An 18474-nucleotide genomic window follows, 5' to 3' on the forward strand; every position below is an offset into this window, starting at 1 on the left:
TCGGGCTCCCTGCTCAGCGGGAAGCCTGCTTCTCCCTCTCCCACTCCCCCTGCTTGTGTTCCTTCTCTCACTGTGTCTCTCTCTATCAAATAAATAAAATCTTTAAAAAAAAAAAAAAGAAAAGCTTCTCCCACTCGCAAATCAGAACATTTTTCCAGCTTCCCCAATGGGTTGCCAAGTGACTCAGCATTGGCTCAGTGTGGGCACTATTATTGATGAGAGAAATCTTCTGCCTGGGTGATATACTGCATACAACACATGCCCAAAAACAGTGCCAAGTCATACCAGGAAGAGCAGGCAAATCGTTCACCTCCACTTCGAACACAGGCAAATCCTGTCTTAATGCAGAAGCTACTCAGTATCAGAAAGACAAAGCCCTAAGATCTTCTGAGATTTCCATCTAAGACTCAAGGAATTAGTAGGCAGAACTTCTCCTTTCTTGTTAACTATTAAAAGGCAATCAAACTGAGGACAGCAGAGAAAAAGGGCAAGAAAAAAAATAATTTTTCAAAAACAACCCCAGAGCAGAAAGCCGCATAGATGCCTTCAGCTTCCTAAATGGCGTCTTTGTGAGTCTACGAGCTCCACCCAGAGGTCATTTCCAGAACTGCATGTTGGTTTAATTTGGAAAAAAAAAAATCTGCATCTTCTGAGGTCCAGGGCCTGACATGCTTTGGGAAACTGGTGAAAATTCTCAGACAACATCCCCTCTTTCTTGCCTTTTATTAACGGAATCTCCCTGAACTCTGAAATACAAGATATACTCAGGGAGCCTGGTGAGATCCAGGAGGAAAATTCCCTTTGATATTTGTACCTGTCAAGGAACTAGTTGAGTTCCTGGCAGGTTGAACTCAGCTCAAAGAAAGCGGAGTGTTCAAAGAGTACTTTTAGAAGAAAAAGTGACAGCTCTCATTGAAATAAAATATAAGACTGGAGAGCAATTCAAGGGTCAAACAGGAACATGTCTAATATTAGAAGAACTGAGAATAATGTGCCTTCAGGAAGGACCCATGGGCCACTTGCCTAGAAGACCCAACTGCAAGGTACCCACTCCTTTATGCAACTCAGATCTCCCCCTGAGGCAACCAGTCATACTTCCCAAAAAAAACGGTTTGCAGTCCCCAGAACATTCTGCTGGTATCTATCCATTCATCACATGCACACAGACCTCATCACTCCACCCCACCCTCCACACGGATGACCCTCAGGCCACAAGGGGTCAGCCTAGGATCAAGAGTCCCCCAGTGCTCTCAACTCTCAACTGCCCAGCGCAAGACAAATTCTATTCCAGATATCAGAAGCTAGCCCAGCAGATAAATGAAGCCTTCAAAAACAACAATATGTTGGTGCCAAAAGTTTCCTCTACCATCTGGAGAGCTTCTCATCACAGCCCGCGTGCTCCTGCCCCCATCAGCTTGTGCCTTACATGACTTAAGAAGGCTTTGACAGATTCTCGAGGGGAAAAAAATCCAACTTACCCTTTGTCTTCTTACAACACCTGCCACCCAAGTTCTTTCTTCACTGCAAACAGTGAACAGCCTTTTCGTGTCTATTGACAAAAATATCTATGGCCATGTTTATCCATCTCAGGAGTATTAAAGCTCTAGAAAACATTCTTGCTAAACCTCTGCACATTCTCATTTCAGTAAGGCTAAGCATTCCCAGAATGTTGCCCTCTTTGGTTTTTTGTTTTGTTTTGTTTTGTTTAATAGACTTTTTTTTCGAGCAGTCATAGGTTCACAGCAAAGTTAAAAAGAAAACACAGAGATTTCCCATAAAACCCCTGACCACACACAACGCATAGCGTCCCCATTAAGAAACTCCCCCACCAGAGTGATACACATTTGTTACAATCAATGAACCCGCATTGATACATCATTACCACCCAGAATTCATAGTTTATATTAGGGTTCACTCTTGGTGCTGCACATTCTATGGGTCTGGACAAACGGACAACAACATGTATCCACCATTATGGTATCATAGAGGGTAGTTTCACTGCCCTACCCTCTCCGTTTCTTGACCATAGGGCAAAAAGATCTGTACTCAGTCAGCATGACCCAGTAGGACTCTAAGCAGTGTTCCCCAGGACCACCGAGCAATAAAAATCACCAGGGAAACTGGCTAAAGTCACAAACGTTCAAACTGCACCCTCCATCCACTAAATCAGACCTTGCTGGGGAGGGGCCCAGAGAGCTATGGGGCATTTAGGCATCCCAGGGGATTACTATCATCAGCAAGTTTTTAAAATACCTCTCTTGGGTGCCTGGGTGGCTCAGTTGGTTAAGCGACTGCCTTCGGCTCAGGTCATGATCCTGGAGTCCCGGGATCGAGTCCCAGGATCGAGTCCCACGTCGGGCTCCCTGCTCAGAGGGAGTCTGCCTCTCTCTCTGATCCTCCCCCCTCTCATGCTCTCTATCTCATTCTCTCTCTCAAATAAATAAAATCTTTAAAAAAAAATAAATAAATAAAATACCTCTCTAAAGAAGAAATGCTCCTAGTTCAGAGTCTCCCAGATACAGGGCAGCATCCACTCAGCGTGCAGGAGGTATTTCCTACCCACTTGAGCTCCAGCTCCATCTGAATCCCTAGAATTCCAGATACAGCTGGTTCTTCATTGTTTAAGCAGCATGGCAGCCAATACTTGTCTCTCTTACTCCTTCAGCTTGTTACACAGTACCAGAAAATTTTGTACAAGGCCCACCAAGCGTCCGCTTCTATTAGGAAACATTTTTGCATTCCTACGCTGTGGTCTACCACTGGTCTGTAGTTCATAAGCATGCTATTTGAATCATGAGAGCAACATGATGGGTTAGGAAAGTAGACCTGCTTGGTTGCAGGCAAGGATTTTCCCGAGGACATCTGCACACATCGTGCACAGAGCAGAAGGACACACATGGCCCCCCACTGCTCTGCATTCTGCCACAGCCAGTGATGGTTTGTGGCAAAATTCGCTGGGCTGCGGGCCGCGTGGCTCTTAGAAATCGCAATTAAGGGAGAAGGAAAGGCTGAATTACAAGGTGTTTGAAATGCAGTTCGAGAAAGAAAAAAGTCGCATCTTATTTTTTCTTACCTGCTGGTGATGAAATCTATATATTCATCCCAAAACAGACACCTGACTCTGGGGTCATTTGAAGTCAAGAGCTCAGTCAATATAAAAATCAAGTACACAATACTGAGTGTGAAAATCCATTACACCAAAAGTCATATACTTTTTTTTTTTTATCAAAAGGAATTCTTACCTTTTCTTTGGCTTTCCTTTTTGTCCCTGCGTCCATCCACTCATTTTCTTTCTCCAGCATGTCAATAAAGGCCCAGCGAATACCCTCAATCAATTCCTCCATCTACAAGGAAATACCAGGAGAGACAGGTCAAAACCAAGAAGCTCCAGACAAGGTTTTCTGGGCCACGAGAAATAGTTCAGTGCCAAACACGGTAGGAAACAGGTTCCTTTCAGCTTGACTCCAAGCTCTGGCAACATTTCTTTCCCCAGGAAAATGCTTTTCTTCCCCACCACTAGAAGATAACTAATCATTCCTTTGCAGAGAACAATCTGATGGTCCAGTTGTAAAAGGGTTATATGGGGAAAGGAATTCACCATAGGTTATGACGACCTAATAACTGACCTTTCTATACCTACTAAATTAAGCCATCCTTATCAAGGTGGCAACTAGTTTCAATAGTTAATAAGGATTTGAGAGAGATATGCAAAGGCATGGGTTGTGTGTTTCAGGCGGAATTACAGAAGCAAGTGACTGAACAGTTGAAGGAGATACTGTTAACAGGGAAAGAGGCAAGGGAGAGCCAGCACCCCAAGGGACTCTTTCTCAGTATAAATCAGACTTCTGTCAGGACCCTAGTTTTCCACAAATTTAGTGCCAGTGGTCACACCAAACGCTTGGCTGTTCTCTGTAATTCTGCTCTCCTCTCTACTCCCTTGCACCTTAAAAAAGTCTTAGGTTATTTCAAACCTAAAATGGTAGGTCTGAAGGGGGCTGCTCCCGAAAAGCTGTCTCCTGAAAGACCTGTTCCAGAGTGTTTCAACAGTGAGACCACACACCCACACTGATAGTATGTTTGCCCTGGCTTTCCTTCCTGTGCTAGGGAAAAAGAGATGCTAACACTTGCCTTCAGAGGCCCACGCAGAGTAGTCTGGGGACGTCTTACCTGTTTATGGGTACAAACCCCCCAAAATCCCATTCTCTCACAGAGATGCTTTGATTTTCTTGATAGGACACTCAAGAAAGAATAAATACTAGGTTTGGCACCAGAATTAAAATTTTCACTTAAGATTAGGGGCTTGTAAATCCATTTTTAGCATTAATTCTCGAAGGAAAGTTTTGAGGTTTCCTTGGTTCTATAATGAATTGTCGGCACAAAGCTCAAAATAATTTTTTTTTCTGTTTAATAAGTTTTCAGCTATGTTTTCAGTTCAATAACAGTTGTAAGGGAACCAGAACTGTAAATCAGTGGGCTGGGTTCCATCGTATGTAAATAAGAACAAACAGCAGATGGAAGGGGGTGGGGGGAACTTCACAGCTATTTTCTCCCAACTTAGTAAAAACATTAAGGGAAATCTCAACTTGGGATTGGGGCATGACTGACAACACACATTGACAGAAGAGTTGTGGTTCTTTAAAATCATAAAGTCAGTGGTTCTCAAGCCTGTCGGCACACTGAGATCTCTGAGGGGAGCTTTCAACAATCCTGAGGGCGGCAAGTCAGGACGCTAACGTCACGGCTCCAGGGTGCAGCCCGGGCTGGGAGTTCCAAAAGCCCCCCAGGTGAGCCTAATGCACAGCCAGGGTGGAACCGCACCCGTGGGGGGTGAGGGGGGCACTTATTTTACAGCTAAAGAAACTAAGAGTCGAGGGAGTCCATGATCTGTTCCAGCTCTTGCAGCTAGGGAGGATCAGAGCCAAGACGCAACCACAGAGCTAAATGACAGTTGTGAGCTCAGAACTTCCAAGATCAACAGAAGTGTGCCTCATACATGAGAGGCAAATGCCAGGGAAGTAAAAGGGAACCAGCTGAGAGATGTAGAAGTCACAATTTCAAACAGAAAGCCCACGCAAGGAGGATGTTAAAATGACAAGGAAATCTCCAGCGACTAGAATTTCTGCCTGTTCAGGCACCAGCACCCTTAAGTCTTTATGACCTCATCACATGGCAACACCCATCAGCCTGCCCATGACCTTCACCTAAAAGCTGAAACAGTATCTTCCCAAGTTAACTAAGGAGGGGGCAATCAGGGTGGGAAAAAGTGGGTAAATTAATTTGAGAGAGACTGAGTGACCAAATCAATGGAAGCAGGTGATTAACTTTGTGTGGGGAGGTGAGCAAAGGACGGCAAATCAGATTACTTCCCAGGCTTCGGGCATGGGCAACTAGGTGAACGCTACTGCCGTTTTCTAAGACTGGGAATGCTGGAAGGGAAAGAGGGCTGGGGACAAAAGCCTCACCTCCATGCGATGATGGAGGCATGGGAAGTGGAGACAGCAAGTCTGGACAACCCGGTCAAGGAGTCTGTCTGCTATCAGAGAGCAAGAACCCCTGTCCCCTGCGAGGGTCCTTCTAGCTGGACTAAGAATCAAATTGACATAAGACAGGTTAATAGGAGAAAAACAAATTTAAGAGAGTATGTAAGGGGAATCCCCATAGATGTGGACATTCCAAAGACAGGCAAGATGAGGTACACACATCATTCTGAACTAAAGACAAAGGGGCAGGGGGTCTGGGACTTTGGAGGAAAGGAATGCACTTCACGGGGCAGTAAGAAGAGCAGGTGTTTGGTAATTAGATGTTTGTCGTGCCAAACACATGGGCCATTCAAATAAAATTTATCTCTGCTAATAACCCTCACTCTGGGAAAGACTCCCAAGTTAGATTCTTCTCTGCTGTTAAGGGAAGGGCAAAAGTTTCCCTCGAGCCCATAGGGTCTCAAGTGCCTTCAGCTCAGAATAATCTCCATGCCAAAGCCACCCAGCTTGGGGCAGCCTGCCCTTGGCTTCTACACTGTGAAAGACAAAGCAAAGATAAGGCAGAGGGAGATGTAGGGTTAAGAGAGGAGACCAAGGGTTTGGGGTTTGTTGTTGTTCCTGCTGCTTCTGTTGCTGTGGTGGTTGACCATGTGAGAGATCTAACTGTGTTTAGTATCACTGGAAACTCAACAATAAGAAAACAACCAAAGTGATTTTAAAATGAGCCAAAGATGTAAGTCAATCAGAGAAAGACAATTATCATATGATTTCACTCATATGTGGAATATAAGAAATGGTGCCAAAGATCATAAGGGAAGGGAGGGAAAATGGAATGGGAAGAAATCAGAGAGGGAGACAAACCATGAGAGACTCTTAATCATGGGCAACAAACTGAGGGCTGTGGAAGGGGAGGTAGGTGGGGGGATGGGGTAATCGGGTGATAGGCACTAAGGAGGGCACATGATGTGATGAGCACTGGGTGTTATACGCAACTGATGAACTGTTGAATGCTACAATGAAACTAACGATGTACTATGTGGACTAATTGAATTTAAATTAAAAAATAAAATGAGCCAGACATTAACAATCACCTCCCTAAGAAGACATACACATGACAAGCACATGAAAAGGTGCTTCCCATGATAGGTCACCAGAAAAACGCAAACTGAAACAATGAGCTACCACTACCCACCTATGAGAATGGCCCAAACCCACAACACTAACACCACAAATGAGGCTGTGCAACAACAGGAACTCTCAGTCACAGGTGGTGGGAAAGCAAAATAGCAGAGCCCCTTTGGAAAGCAGTTTGGCAGTTTCTTACAAAACTAAACATAATCTTACCACAGGATCCAGCAACCATGCTCTTTGGTATTTACCCTAAATAAAGGAACTTATACCAACACAAAAACCGGCATAAGGATGTTTATAGAAACTTTGTTCATAATTGCCACATCTTGGAAGACCCGAAGATGTATTTCAGTAGGTGAGTGGATAAACAAACTGGTACTTCGAGACAATGGACTATTAGTCGGCCCTGAAAAGAAATGAGCTAGCAAGCCATGAGAAGACATGAAGGAGCCTTAAGTACCTATCACTACATGAAAAAAGCTAATCTGAAAAGGCTACATACTGTATGTTTCCAACAATAGGACATTGTGAAAAAAGGCAAAAACTATGGAGACAGTAAAAAGATCAGGGGTTGCCAGGGGTGTAGGGAGAGCAATGACCCGGTAGAGTACAAAAGATTTTTAAGACAGTGAAACTACTCTGTATGACAGCATAATGATGGATACAGGTCACTGTGTGTGTGTGTGTGTGTGTGTGCGTGTGCATGTGCGTGTTCTCCCAAACCCACAGAACGTGTAACACCAAGAGTGAACCTTAAGGTAAACCATGGACTTTGAGTGATATGTGTCAATGTATGTTTGTCATCGGTTTAAAAAAAAAAAAAATGTCCCATTCTGGAGAGCAATGTTGATAATGGGGGAGATTCTGTATGTGTGGGGTCGGGGTATTTATGAGAAATGTCTGTATTTTCCCCTCAGTTTTGCTATAATCATAAAACTGCTGTAAAATAATTCTTTTTAAAAATAAAAAAAAATACTGAAAAAGGATTCAGTGAAGAGGAAGAGGCTGAAAATACAGGAGCTGAGACCTGAGAGGGCAAAGGGGGACAGGATCCAGAGAATATATGGAAGGATTCACCTTAGACATGAGGCAGGATTATAAGAGAAGGGTAAAATGGTGGACAGGAGTGCAGAAGAATCTTTAGATTAGATGATGGAAGGCTGAGAGTCTTCATGCAATGGTGTCTTTTCTCTATGAAATAAGAGCAAGATCTTCTACTAAAAGGAGGTTTCTCTAAAAAAATTCAATTTCTTCACATTCAGCTGTGTGCATCCTGGCAGCATGAACATATTGGTAGGAAGAGAGGTATTTACAGAGGAGAACAAAGAGGGCAATGAAAGATTTGCTCTCAGTACCCTAGCCAACATGTGGTGATAACCGAAAGCACCTAAAGAATACATAAAAAGCTGAACGTGTCCAAGGAAAATACTTGGAGTAAGGAGTACAAAAATTAATCTACTTTCACTATGGTTTAAAATAAATGACTTAATCAAAAGGAACAAAATAAGCACTACCCAAGCCAAAGAGATTTTTGGCAAATACGTATTTTGGAATTTTTGGACTTCTACAGAGAATCTTAAGATCATTTTGCCCCTATTCGCTTCGGGGCACTTTTAGGAAGTATGTAACTATTATTAAACTGAGGCTAGCGTGCCTGGGTGGCTCAGTCCATTAAGTGTCTGACTCTTGATTTCAGGTCAGGTCATGATCTCGGGGTCCTGAGATCAAGCCCTGCGTCAGGCTCCAAGTTCAGTGGGGAGTCTGCTTAAGATTCTCTCTCCCTGGGCGCCTGGGTGGCTCAGTTGGTTAAGCGACTGCCTTCGGCTCAGGTCATGATCCTGGAGTCCCGGGATCGAGTCCCGCATCGGGCTCCCTGCTCGGCAGGGAGCCTGCTTCTGCCTCTGACCCTCCCCCCTCTCATGTGCTCTCTCTCTCTCATTCTCTCTGTCTCAAATAAATAAATAAAATCTTAAAAAAAAAAAAAAAGATTCTCTCTCCCTCTGTTCCTCCCCCACCTCTCTCCCTCCCTAAAAAACAAATAAAAAATAAAATGAGGCTGAGTGCTTCCAGATACTGCTCTCTAATAAGCACCTTGGTTTTGTAGGTCCCTCCCTTGCCATCCCTGGGCATTACAATGGCTCTCGAAGTCACTAACATTTTAAACATTTTGCATGGATGCTTAAAGCTCTCAGTCTCTACCCTGTTGACTGGCATGTCAAATGGAAATCTCTTAAGATGTGTAGGGGCCAAAGACAGGCTGCCCCAAAATGTACCACTTTAGCATATTGATTATTTTAAATAAAAGTTACAATGGGGCACGTGGGTGGCTCAGTGGGTTAAGCGTTTGCCTTCAGCTCAGGTGCTGATCCCAGGGTCCTGGGATCAAGTCCGGCATTGGGCTCCCTGCTCAGCAGGGACTCTGATTTTCCCTCTCCCTCTGCCCCTCTCCCCCTGCTTATGCACGCTCTCTGTCAAATATATAAATAGAATCTTAAAAAAAAAAAAAAAGTTACAAAAGAGCCTCCTCCATCCTCCTGAAAGCAGGAAATAAATCTCCCATGTGAAAGGTGTCACCCCTGTCCCAGGAGGTAAAGAGACATCCTTATCACCAGAGATGGGACATTTAGAGTCGAGAAGGCTGTATCAACAACCCTTGTTACTTTTTACTAACTTACTACCCCAGCCCAAATTCTGTCTAGAATTTCTTACTATTGAAACTCCCAAAGTTAAGTCTCCCTTGTTCTGTCAATTTCTCACAGATCTATTGTTTCCTTGTCTAAAAAGTATGAAAACTCACTGCTCATTTCTTTACGTTTCAATTTCCTTAGAGGGCCTCGGTGCACATGTAATAAAACTTGGGTTTGTTCTCCTGTTAATCTGACTCATTTAAATTTCATTCTTAGCCCAGCTAGAAGACCTTGAAGGACAGAGAAAGAAAATTTCCTTCCTTTCAAGGGCAAAAAGATTTCTGCCTATTGCCAAGATGCAGAATGACAAATAATTGACTGTTGCCTCAGGCAGCTTCCTTCTTCAGCTTCCTTTCCTTCTCTTCCCTTTCCCCTCCCCCTCCCCTCACCACCTCCGTCTTTTCTAAAACCCTATCTTGGTAACTCACTCAGTCTCTCCATGGCCCTCTCAGATGTCAAAACCCAAGCCATCACTTTCCTCTTTGCTTTCCTGTGAGCCTCAGTTGGCCTTGGCCCTAGTCCTCTCAGGTGCCCCCCCCCCACCGCATCCCCCACCCACCCACTCCCCCCGGCCCCGCCCCTTTACAGATTTACTGTGTAACATTTTCTGTGATACAGTGCTGAGCTACCCCAGCAAAGTTCTAGAACAAGTGAAATCTTTTATGGTGATTAATGTCATTGGTTGTCATGTCAATGCAAATAAAAGAAAAAATGAACTTAGCATGTTGGAACTAGGAAATCACAGAACACTTGTGATTTTTATCTTTAGACTTCTCTACAGCATCACATTATAACATCACCTTCAGTTAAGCCATGTTCCCTGAGGCACAAAAGCCTGCTAGAGTTTCAAAATAAGAAAAGAGTATTTCTTCACCAAACCTTGACCTAATGACCCCACCGGCCAACATGTAACATTAATAGAAATCACTTAAGGTGGAAATCCTAAATTGAAGTTTTCCATAGAAAATATTTTTTTAGACACAAAAATAAAAACATACCAAAATTAAGTCAACTGTTTTTATGGTAAAATATGCCACATTGAGATTAAGGGCCCTCTAGGCAAAGCAGCACTTTCCTAAGCATCTATTTATTTCAGATCTCAGGGATCCACACTGAAAATACAGTTCATTTGGGGCACCTGTGTGGCTCAGTTGGTTAAGCGTCCCACTCATGATTTCAGCTCAGGTCATGATCTCAAGGTCGTGAGACTGAGCCCTGCATCGGGTTCTGCACTCAGCAGGGAGTCTACTTGGGATTCTCTCCCTCTGCCCCTCCCTCAGTGTTCATGCACGTGTACACTCTCTCTCTAAAATAAACAAAATCTTTAAAAAAAAAAAATAAGAAAATATAGTTCATTCAGTTGGTGTATGGGCAGTTGTTAGTTTTTTTCCTCAACCAGTGCTATTTAAAAGTGGTTCCACTTTTCAATCTTTGCACTGCAGGATTTTGCCCATAGTCATAGTTTCCTTCAAAGCTGTGTCTCTAGCAATAAAAAAAAAAAATCCTACATGGCCAACACAGATCCTTCCTCATACCCATGAATCCCCCAAATTTAAGCCCATACTATTAGGCTTATGATCAGAACAATAAAGGTGTGTGTGTTTAATTGCCATTTACATATATTTGGTCTCCACAACAAAATCTGGAAGCTTTGAAAATAGCAATCACAATTTAGATCAAATGAGATGATGGATATGTAAACACAGGGATCACTGGCAAACCAACCCAAATGAGCCAATTTAGCATAAACATTATTTTGAGCCAAAAACAATCAACATCCAGCAGATTCAGGAAAAGCTCTTTACCTCCCATTCAACTGCCTGCTTATACCAAGAAGACAGCTATTCACAGAGATGCCTCTTTCCTAAGAAACTTAACTGCATAATAAGGCAACCTATGTCTTCCAAACATCTTTTCTACCTTTGTGCTAATAGTTTCTGTCCCCTTCATGTCCTCAGACTCTTCCCTTCTCCTGAGCTCAGATAAGCCTCCTGGTACCTCAATGTCTTCGGAATTTCATGGCTGTGTGGATTCCCCATTCATACAAAACCTAAACTTGATTTTCTCCTGTTAATCTCTCTCATGTCAAGTGGATTCTTAGTCCAGCTAGAAGGGCCATGAAGGGCAAAGAAAATTCTTCCTCCCCAATGGTGGTGTAGTCAGCAAGACAATGACTCGCTAGACACCGCTCACACCAGACACAGCTACAGCAGAGAGATCCTTGGGACATCAGACAAACAGTTAGCAGAAGGCAAGGTTTCTTACCATGTCAGTCTCCCAGAATTTCTCTTTGTGGAGTCTGATGGAGCAAGAGTGGGAGAAGCCTCCTCCTCTCTTTACAAATTTAGATTAACAGGAGAAAATACTTGTGGAACTCTTTCCTTGGGCTTAGCAACTCATTAGTTAAATCTGGTAGAGTACTCTGGTTTCTGATCCATTTCCTCCCACATACAGTCTTTGTTTTCCTTTGTGTCTTTTATGTCATTTATCACACAAACTTTGCTGTGGGTTAATGTGCACATGAGGCAAAGGCTGTTGCTAAGGGACATCTTGGAAGACAAGGCCATAACACTGGTGGGCACAGGTGGAGCACTTAAAAGCTGTCAGAGCGCTCTCCACCTAACTCAAAGTCTCCCGTATTGGGAGAAGTTGGTCACAGAATGGGTTAGATTGACACGAGGTCACCTGCCAACCTCAAGAAAACTTCCGTGCAACAGGGTACACTGTAAAACGACACGCAATCCCCAACCCGCAGCACATCCCTCCTAGGTATTAGTGTGGCTCCAAGAGACCCAAGGCTCAGCCTGAGCTATAATGTGCGTTTAAGACAAATCTTGCTGTGGATTATGATTTTTCTTTTTGTCATATTCTGTGTCCTAAGAGCTTGGTTTTGTGACCAGTGAGAATGTTCTCTTTGGTCTCCACCATTCAGAGGGTGCACTTACCAGCGTGCACCTTGGTGACCAAATAGAACAGGAATCTGAGTCTCTCTCTCTCTCTCCAGCTGTGCCCGCTCTCAGGGAAGTTTGTCATGAGAGGTCCTGGCCCAGAGGAAGCTTTGCCGTTTCAATCTTCGTTGCTTGTCAGTGCGGGAAAGTCCCATTCCAGAAGCACCCGCCCCATGTCACAGATGAGCAGGTCTGTAATTGGGGGCATCTCACAATTTTGTGAGGACCAGAGACACAGTTTTCCCTACACCATCCTTACTGCCTATGCAAGGCACACTTTTGCTTTCTTAGACTAATTTTGGGAGTAAACTTTTGGATCATGGGGACTGCCCTCTTTGGATGCCTCTTAAGTCTTCATTAAGCCATTGAAAGGATTATTGTGGTTTGAGTCGCTATTCACAGATCCTACTGGCCAGTGGCCAGATGATGGAGCCTCTAAATTGGCCATATTTAATAGAAAAATATACTTTATAGAAAGGTCTCAATTCTCTTATTAGTAAAATGGCTAGCCTTAAGAGACTCCCTGAAAAGATGAAAGAACAGAAATCAGGCTTAAGATTTAAAAATAAATGTCCACATCCAACCTAAGTTCCCCTTCTTAAAATCTAGCCTCATCTGCCCATTGTAACTTCCCCTTCCCTACAAGATTTACAGGGAGCACTCCAGCCTGACCTCTAGGTTCAAAGTATACAGGTTGCTGGTGTAAAAGCTAAAAGCCAGTAAATGAACTTAACGACAGCACGTGAGCCTGGCAGCAAGGCTGGCTTTGCTCCTGCCTCCCAGGGCTCTGTCATCAGGCTCTGCCAGCCTCAGGCATTCATCCACGATGTCCTTTGGAGGTGTATCCTAGATGCCACCCCACCTCCCAAAGGATTCATGTCCCTGGACAGCAGCAGAGCTTTTCAATTATAAAGTCCTTTTACCTCTGTTTTCAGAAGATCCTACCAAATTTAGAAAGGAATTAGAAAGATTAACGACTATTCACAACCCTTCACAGAGGAAGCAAGACCAAACTTTAACCTACCCCTCCTACAAACGATTTGCCCGCGAAAGGCCAATATTCATGGGCCAAGGCTGAACTGTGTACCAGGGAAAATAGGCTTTTGCTAAAAGGCTTTATACAGGGCACCTGGGTGGCTCAGTCCTTAAGCCGTGGCCTTCAGCTCAGGTCATGATCCCAGAGTCCTGAGATCGAATCCCGCATCGGGTTCCCTGCTCAGCGGGAAGCCTGCTTCTCCCTCTCCCACTCCCCCTGCTTGTGTTCCCTCTCTCACTGTGTCTGTCTCTGTCAAATAAAATCTTTTGAAATAAATAAATAAATAAATAAATAAATAAATAAGCTTTATACAGACTTGACAAAGGCCTAAATCTGATTCCCATTTTTTTAAAGATTTAAAAATTTTTTAAAGATTTATTTGAGAGAGAACGGGCGCATGGGGGGGGCAGGAGAGGGAAAGAATCCTCAAGCAGACTCCCCGCTGAGCGCAGAGCCCCGCAACACAGGGCTCGATTCCCACAACCCTGAGATCATGACCTGAGCCAAAACCAAGAGTTAGAAGCTTAACCAAATGAGCCACCCAGGTGTCCCTCTTGATTTCCATTTTAGTTAAAAATTTCCTTAATATAAAAAAGCAAATTTAGTTTTAAAAAATGGGGCAGTCCCTTGATTTTCAGGCTGTGATCCAATTCTTTGGAGGATCAGAAACAACTGTGTTTTACAAACCTCTAAAAACCAGAAATGCAACTCTAGAAACAAGTCAAAGCACCCAGCTTTACCACTCCCAAAAACTCCCCTATTCTTCTCAAAATATTTGTAGATATTATAAAAGATCAGGATATTGGAACAAAATTATCCTTTCCTTTTTTTTTTTAAGGGCAAATTTTAAATAGCAGTTACTCTGAAAACTAGAGAAAAAATTTTGCATTCTTTCTTCGTCCCTTGAAATTATAAAACTTACCATGTCTTTGAAATGTAAACACAGCCCATAATCACCTGAGACTAAAGCAAAAAACAGGTTAAGATGTCTTTTTTTTTTTTTTAATACAAAATGCTCAAAGGATTTTTGTGGCCGGACTCCAGCACCCCTGATAACCAGCAGACATGCTCCAAATCTCCACCTTGGAGAAAACTTGGATACTTTCTGTGTACCTTTATGATGTAAATTACACCTCCATCATCTCTGCATGTAAGAGCCATTCCTCGAAATACAAATTTTAGGAAGAGTTTTTCATCAGAAAAAAAAAAGAGGGAGATATTTGGAAATTCTCTCTGATGAGGGAGCAGAAGGCTAGCTGAAGACAAAGCACAAGCTGACACCCTGCAACCTCTTCCCCACCCCCCGCCACTCTCGGGTGGGACTCCTGTGACTTTCTTCCAGGGATCTCCCAACTATCTTAATGTTAATATCTTGCCAGAGGGGAAAACAACCTCAACTTGACGAGGGCAAGGCCTCCATTATCTTGTAGGTCCTCTTTAGCATATGAAAGTTCTTTTGAAACCTCCCTTTTCCTTACTTCCCCCAAAATCCCAGTATATAATCAGCCACTCCTCAAGACCCCAGTGCGGCAGCTCTGTCTGCCCACGGGTCCTGTCCCCGTACTTTAATAAAACCACCATTTTGCACCAAAGACGTCTCAAGAATTCTTGGTCGGGCGCCTGGGTGGCTCAGATGGTTAAGCGTCTGCCTTCAGCTCAGGTCATGATCCCAGAGTCCTGGGATCGAGTCCCGCATCGGGCTCCCTGCTCAGCGGGGAGCCTGCTTCTCCCTCTGCCTCTCTCTCTCTCTTTCTCTCGCTCTGTCTCTTATGAATAAATAAATAAAATCTTAAAAAAAAGAATTCTTTCTTGGTCCTTGGCTCCAGACCTCACCCCACCAAACCTCACCTATATTCCAAAACCACATCATTTCCACAAGTATCAGTAAAAACAAAAGCTAGAAAATTTTTTTGTCTCTTTGTTGTATGTGTCTCCACATACGCTGTTAATGTAAGATATTATCTCTACCTCTGGATGAATTTGCTGAAATTAACTTGTAAAAGAACTCTACGTAGTTGGTTTGAAGGCAAGCGCTTATAAGGTTGGGCATCTAACACTCAGAAAGATAGAAACTAACCCAAATGTTTTTCAAGTTCATGTGATCGGGGGGAAAATATTCAGTATTAAAGCTTATTTAAGATTGCTGGTTTAATTAAATGGACATATCTTCAGAGTTACCAGCATAAAATATAAAACTTATCCTGCCTATGTTTACTAAAAGTTTAACAAATTCATGTTTTCTCATTTACATTTACCAGGAAAAAAAATTAAAATAATGGCTGACTTTGTCTAATGCCTCATGAAGTTTGTTGGGTAATCTAAACAGAAGTGTTAAGAACAAGTAAATTAAACTGATGTAAATAAGACAAAAAGGGTTGTAGGTATATTTTTAAATAGCTTCCAAAAGCTACCAAAAGCTTTGGTAACCTGAAACTTCAAAGTTTTGGTAAGTTAAATGACAAGTTAAATTCATTTAACATCTAGATCATTTTCAAGTAAGATAAAATAATGATGCCTTAAGTACTAAACCTAGGTTTACCTAACTTTTGTCTTATGACAGAGAAACTAAAGATAAATTTGGGTCTGTTAGTAAACATGTTTTGTGCCTTATTGAAAGACTACTATAAAGAAGTGCATGTTTCTAGAAATTATAAAATTTATTCATAAATTTGTCAATCTAAAGACTACTGGTATAACAAACAGTTCACAATTGCTTACTACTTAGTTTTCACTAGAAATTAAGGTTTCTAAGAACTTCTAGGAATTCTAATAAACATAATTATTACTACTGGAGATAATAAAGGGGACAACCCTGTATGCAAGCAAAATAAGATGTGTGTTTTTGGTAAGAAGTAGTATAAGGAATAGAAATACATTTTTGTTGAGGGGAAAAAAAAAAATTTGTCCTAAAGTGAGGCTGGTTATTTAAAGAGGGAAAGTAGGGCAAAATCTGAATGCAAAGAAGAAAGTTGTAAAAAGTTTATGGAAAAAAAAATTTGGAAAGAAATTTTATGTGTGGTTGGTACTGGCTAAGATTAGGATAAATTTAAGTAAGTAAATGGGTTTTAATATCAAAAATAAACTGGTGCAAAATTAAAATTTTGTCCTTGTTAAAAGGACAAAGTTTTCCTGAACTACCGGTCTGCTCTTTAATAAGAAACTGTAAACCAAACTTTTTCTTTGCCTTTAACGTTGTCTGCCTAGGGGCGCCCGGGTGGCTCAGTTGGTTGAGCAACTGCCTGGCTGGGGTCATGATCCTGGAGTTCTGGGATCGAGTCCCACATTTCAGCGGGGAGTCTGCTTCTCCCTCTGACCTTCTCCCCTCTCATGCTCTCTCTCTCAAATAAATAAGTAAAATCTTTAAAAAATAAATAAAGTCATCTGCCTAGAGAACTAGGATTATGTGTTTTGTCAAAATAATTTCCTATGCCTATCAAGCCTTTGATTACTTAAGAAAACTGAGTGTTAATGTATAAAGAGCTAAATTTTGCCCACAACTACATAACAGTCTGCATTTGCCTTTGAAATCTTTTTATTGTCACTTTGGTTAAATGGATAATTATATATTGTTTCATAATAATCTGTGATCCTATTTAATCAAATGTACAAACATTTTAATATTTTTTGACAGCTTTCCAAAGTCAAATTCTAAAATAAAGTCTTTTGGCCACAATCTGAGGTGTTACAAAGAACCCAAAGAACATTTCAAAGATTTTGTGAGACATTAAACTAATTAGGCTTATTTGGTATGTTAAATTACATGAGAAGCATTGTCAAATAAGTGGTACTAAACGCTCTTAGATTTTATTTGTGCAGATGTGTTATTAAGAGAAGTGTTCTAAAAATGGTATGAAACTCCTGGAAATCTGATGTCCTGATATGTTATTATCTTAAAGTGTTGCGTGTCACAGACATAACCAAATTTCCTTGTCAATTGCATTGTAATGAACTCTAATCAGATCTCTGACCATGGATATTTTTCTATCTTATTATTTAGTTACTGATTTACTCTGATGTTGTTACAAATGTGCTTCACCTTCACTGAGACTCATAAAAAGAAGTCTGAGGACAAGTTTCTGATAAGCTTAAGATCACAAAACTTAACTATGTAAAAATTTCCAGAACTGATGGAAAAACTGGATTTAAGCAGAACAGTAATTAATAACATGGCACTGAATGAGCTGAGGCGGGTAACTAATTTTTATGACTTTGTTTAAAACATTGCTGACTTTTCGTGGGGAAGCTGGTGCTAAATCGTTGCTAGATGACCTGCTTCTGGGTTGGGGTTTTGCACGTCACAGAGCAGCCCCCCTTGCTGCAATCTATTGGAAGTCAGCCATCGACACAAGGGTTTGTAAAAAACAAATAAAAACAATAATTTATTTTAAAAAAGTAAAAAAAAATAAAACATTGCTGACTTTTTAAAAAAATGCTTTGTTTTCCCAGATTTGAGGAAACATTTCTCTTAAGCTAACTGACTTACAGCAGTTTGATAAAATACACCTTTGTCAACAAAATGAAACATTTACCTTTTTCTCCCTACCTAATCCCTCCAGAATTCAGAAGCTCAGGGAGTATTCCTATATTTTCATGGCAACATATTTGCATAAGGTAAGAATCCGTTCTCCTTATGACATGACATAATTGGAAACATTGGTTATATTACCCGGGCTTTGACTGGAGTGTCATATTTGAGAGAGACATGCATAGACTCAGATATGACCAGACAGCTTTAAGGAACTAAGGTTGACTTTATTGAATCAATAAAGCTCCTCGGGAAATGTCCGCCTAATACCTAGCTTACTAGGTGAATAAAGAAGGTCACTTCCTGGCAGGTACAAAAACCTCGAGATATTTGGGGGACCTCAAGAAGAGAGGAATTAACCTAAATCTATAGGCATTGCAGGCGAAGTCTGATGGCAAGTATTTGGCTTGGCTTCTGGTCTCAAAAGGCTGTTAAAAGTTCAACATAGAGATTCCTTATAAAAAGTTCCAGCAAAGCAGGTTAAAAAAAAAAAAAAAAAAAAAAAAGCCTTGGCCGTCCCCTGGTGTCTGAGTAATTCCAGATTCCCACAAAATATGGACTCATTTTCCACTCCAGCTGCATTGGCCAAGCAGCTGCCAAGAACAAAGGCTGCATCTTCCGATACCTGGCAAACAAATGCAGTACTGCCTCAAGAAGTGATTCCTTC

The 18474-nt window shown here is 41.9% G+C and overlaps 1 protein-coding gene across 2 annotated transcripts in view; it reads right to left on the minus strand.

Moving 5' to 3' along the window:
- Positions 1–18474, minus strand: part of PHEX (phosphate regulating endopeptidase homolog X-linked) — a 207388-nt gene that overhangs the window by 106438 nt on the left and 82476 nt on the right. For both annotated transcript variants that reach the window (XM_021704426.1, XM_021704494.1), the window contains exon 12: positions 3243–3344. In XM_021704426.1, the coding sequence (XP_021560101.1) occupies positions 3243–3344 (102 nt within the window). The remainder of the gene's footprint in view (positions 1–3242; positions 3345–18474) is intronic.

The sequence above is a fragment of the Neomonachus schauinslandi genome, chromosome X (assembly GCF_002201575.2).
Source record: "Neomonachus schauinslandi chromosome X, ASM220157v2, whole genome shotgun sequence".
In the NCBI taxonomy this organism is placed as follows: Eukaryota; Metazoa; Chordata; class Mammalia; order Carnivora; family Phocidae; genus Neomonachus; species Neomonachus schauinslandi.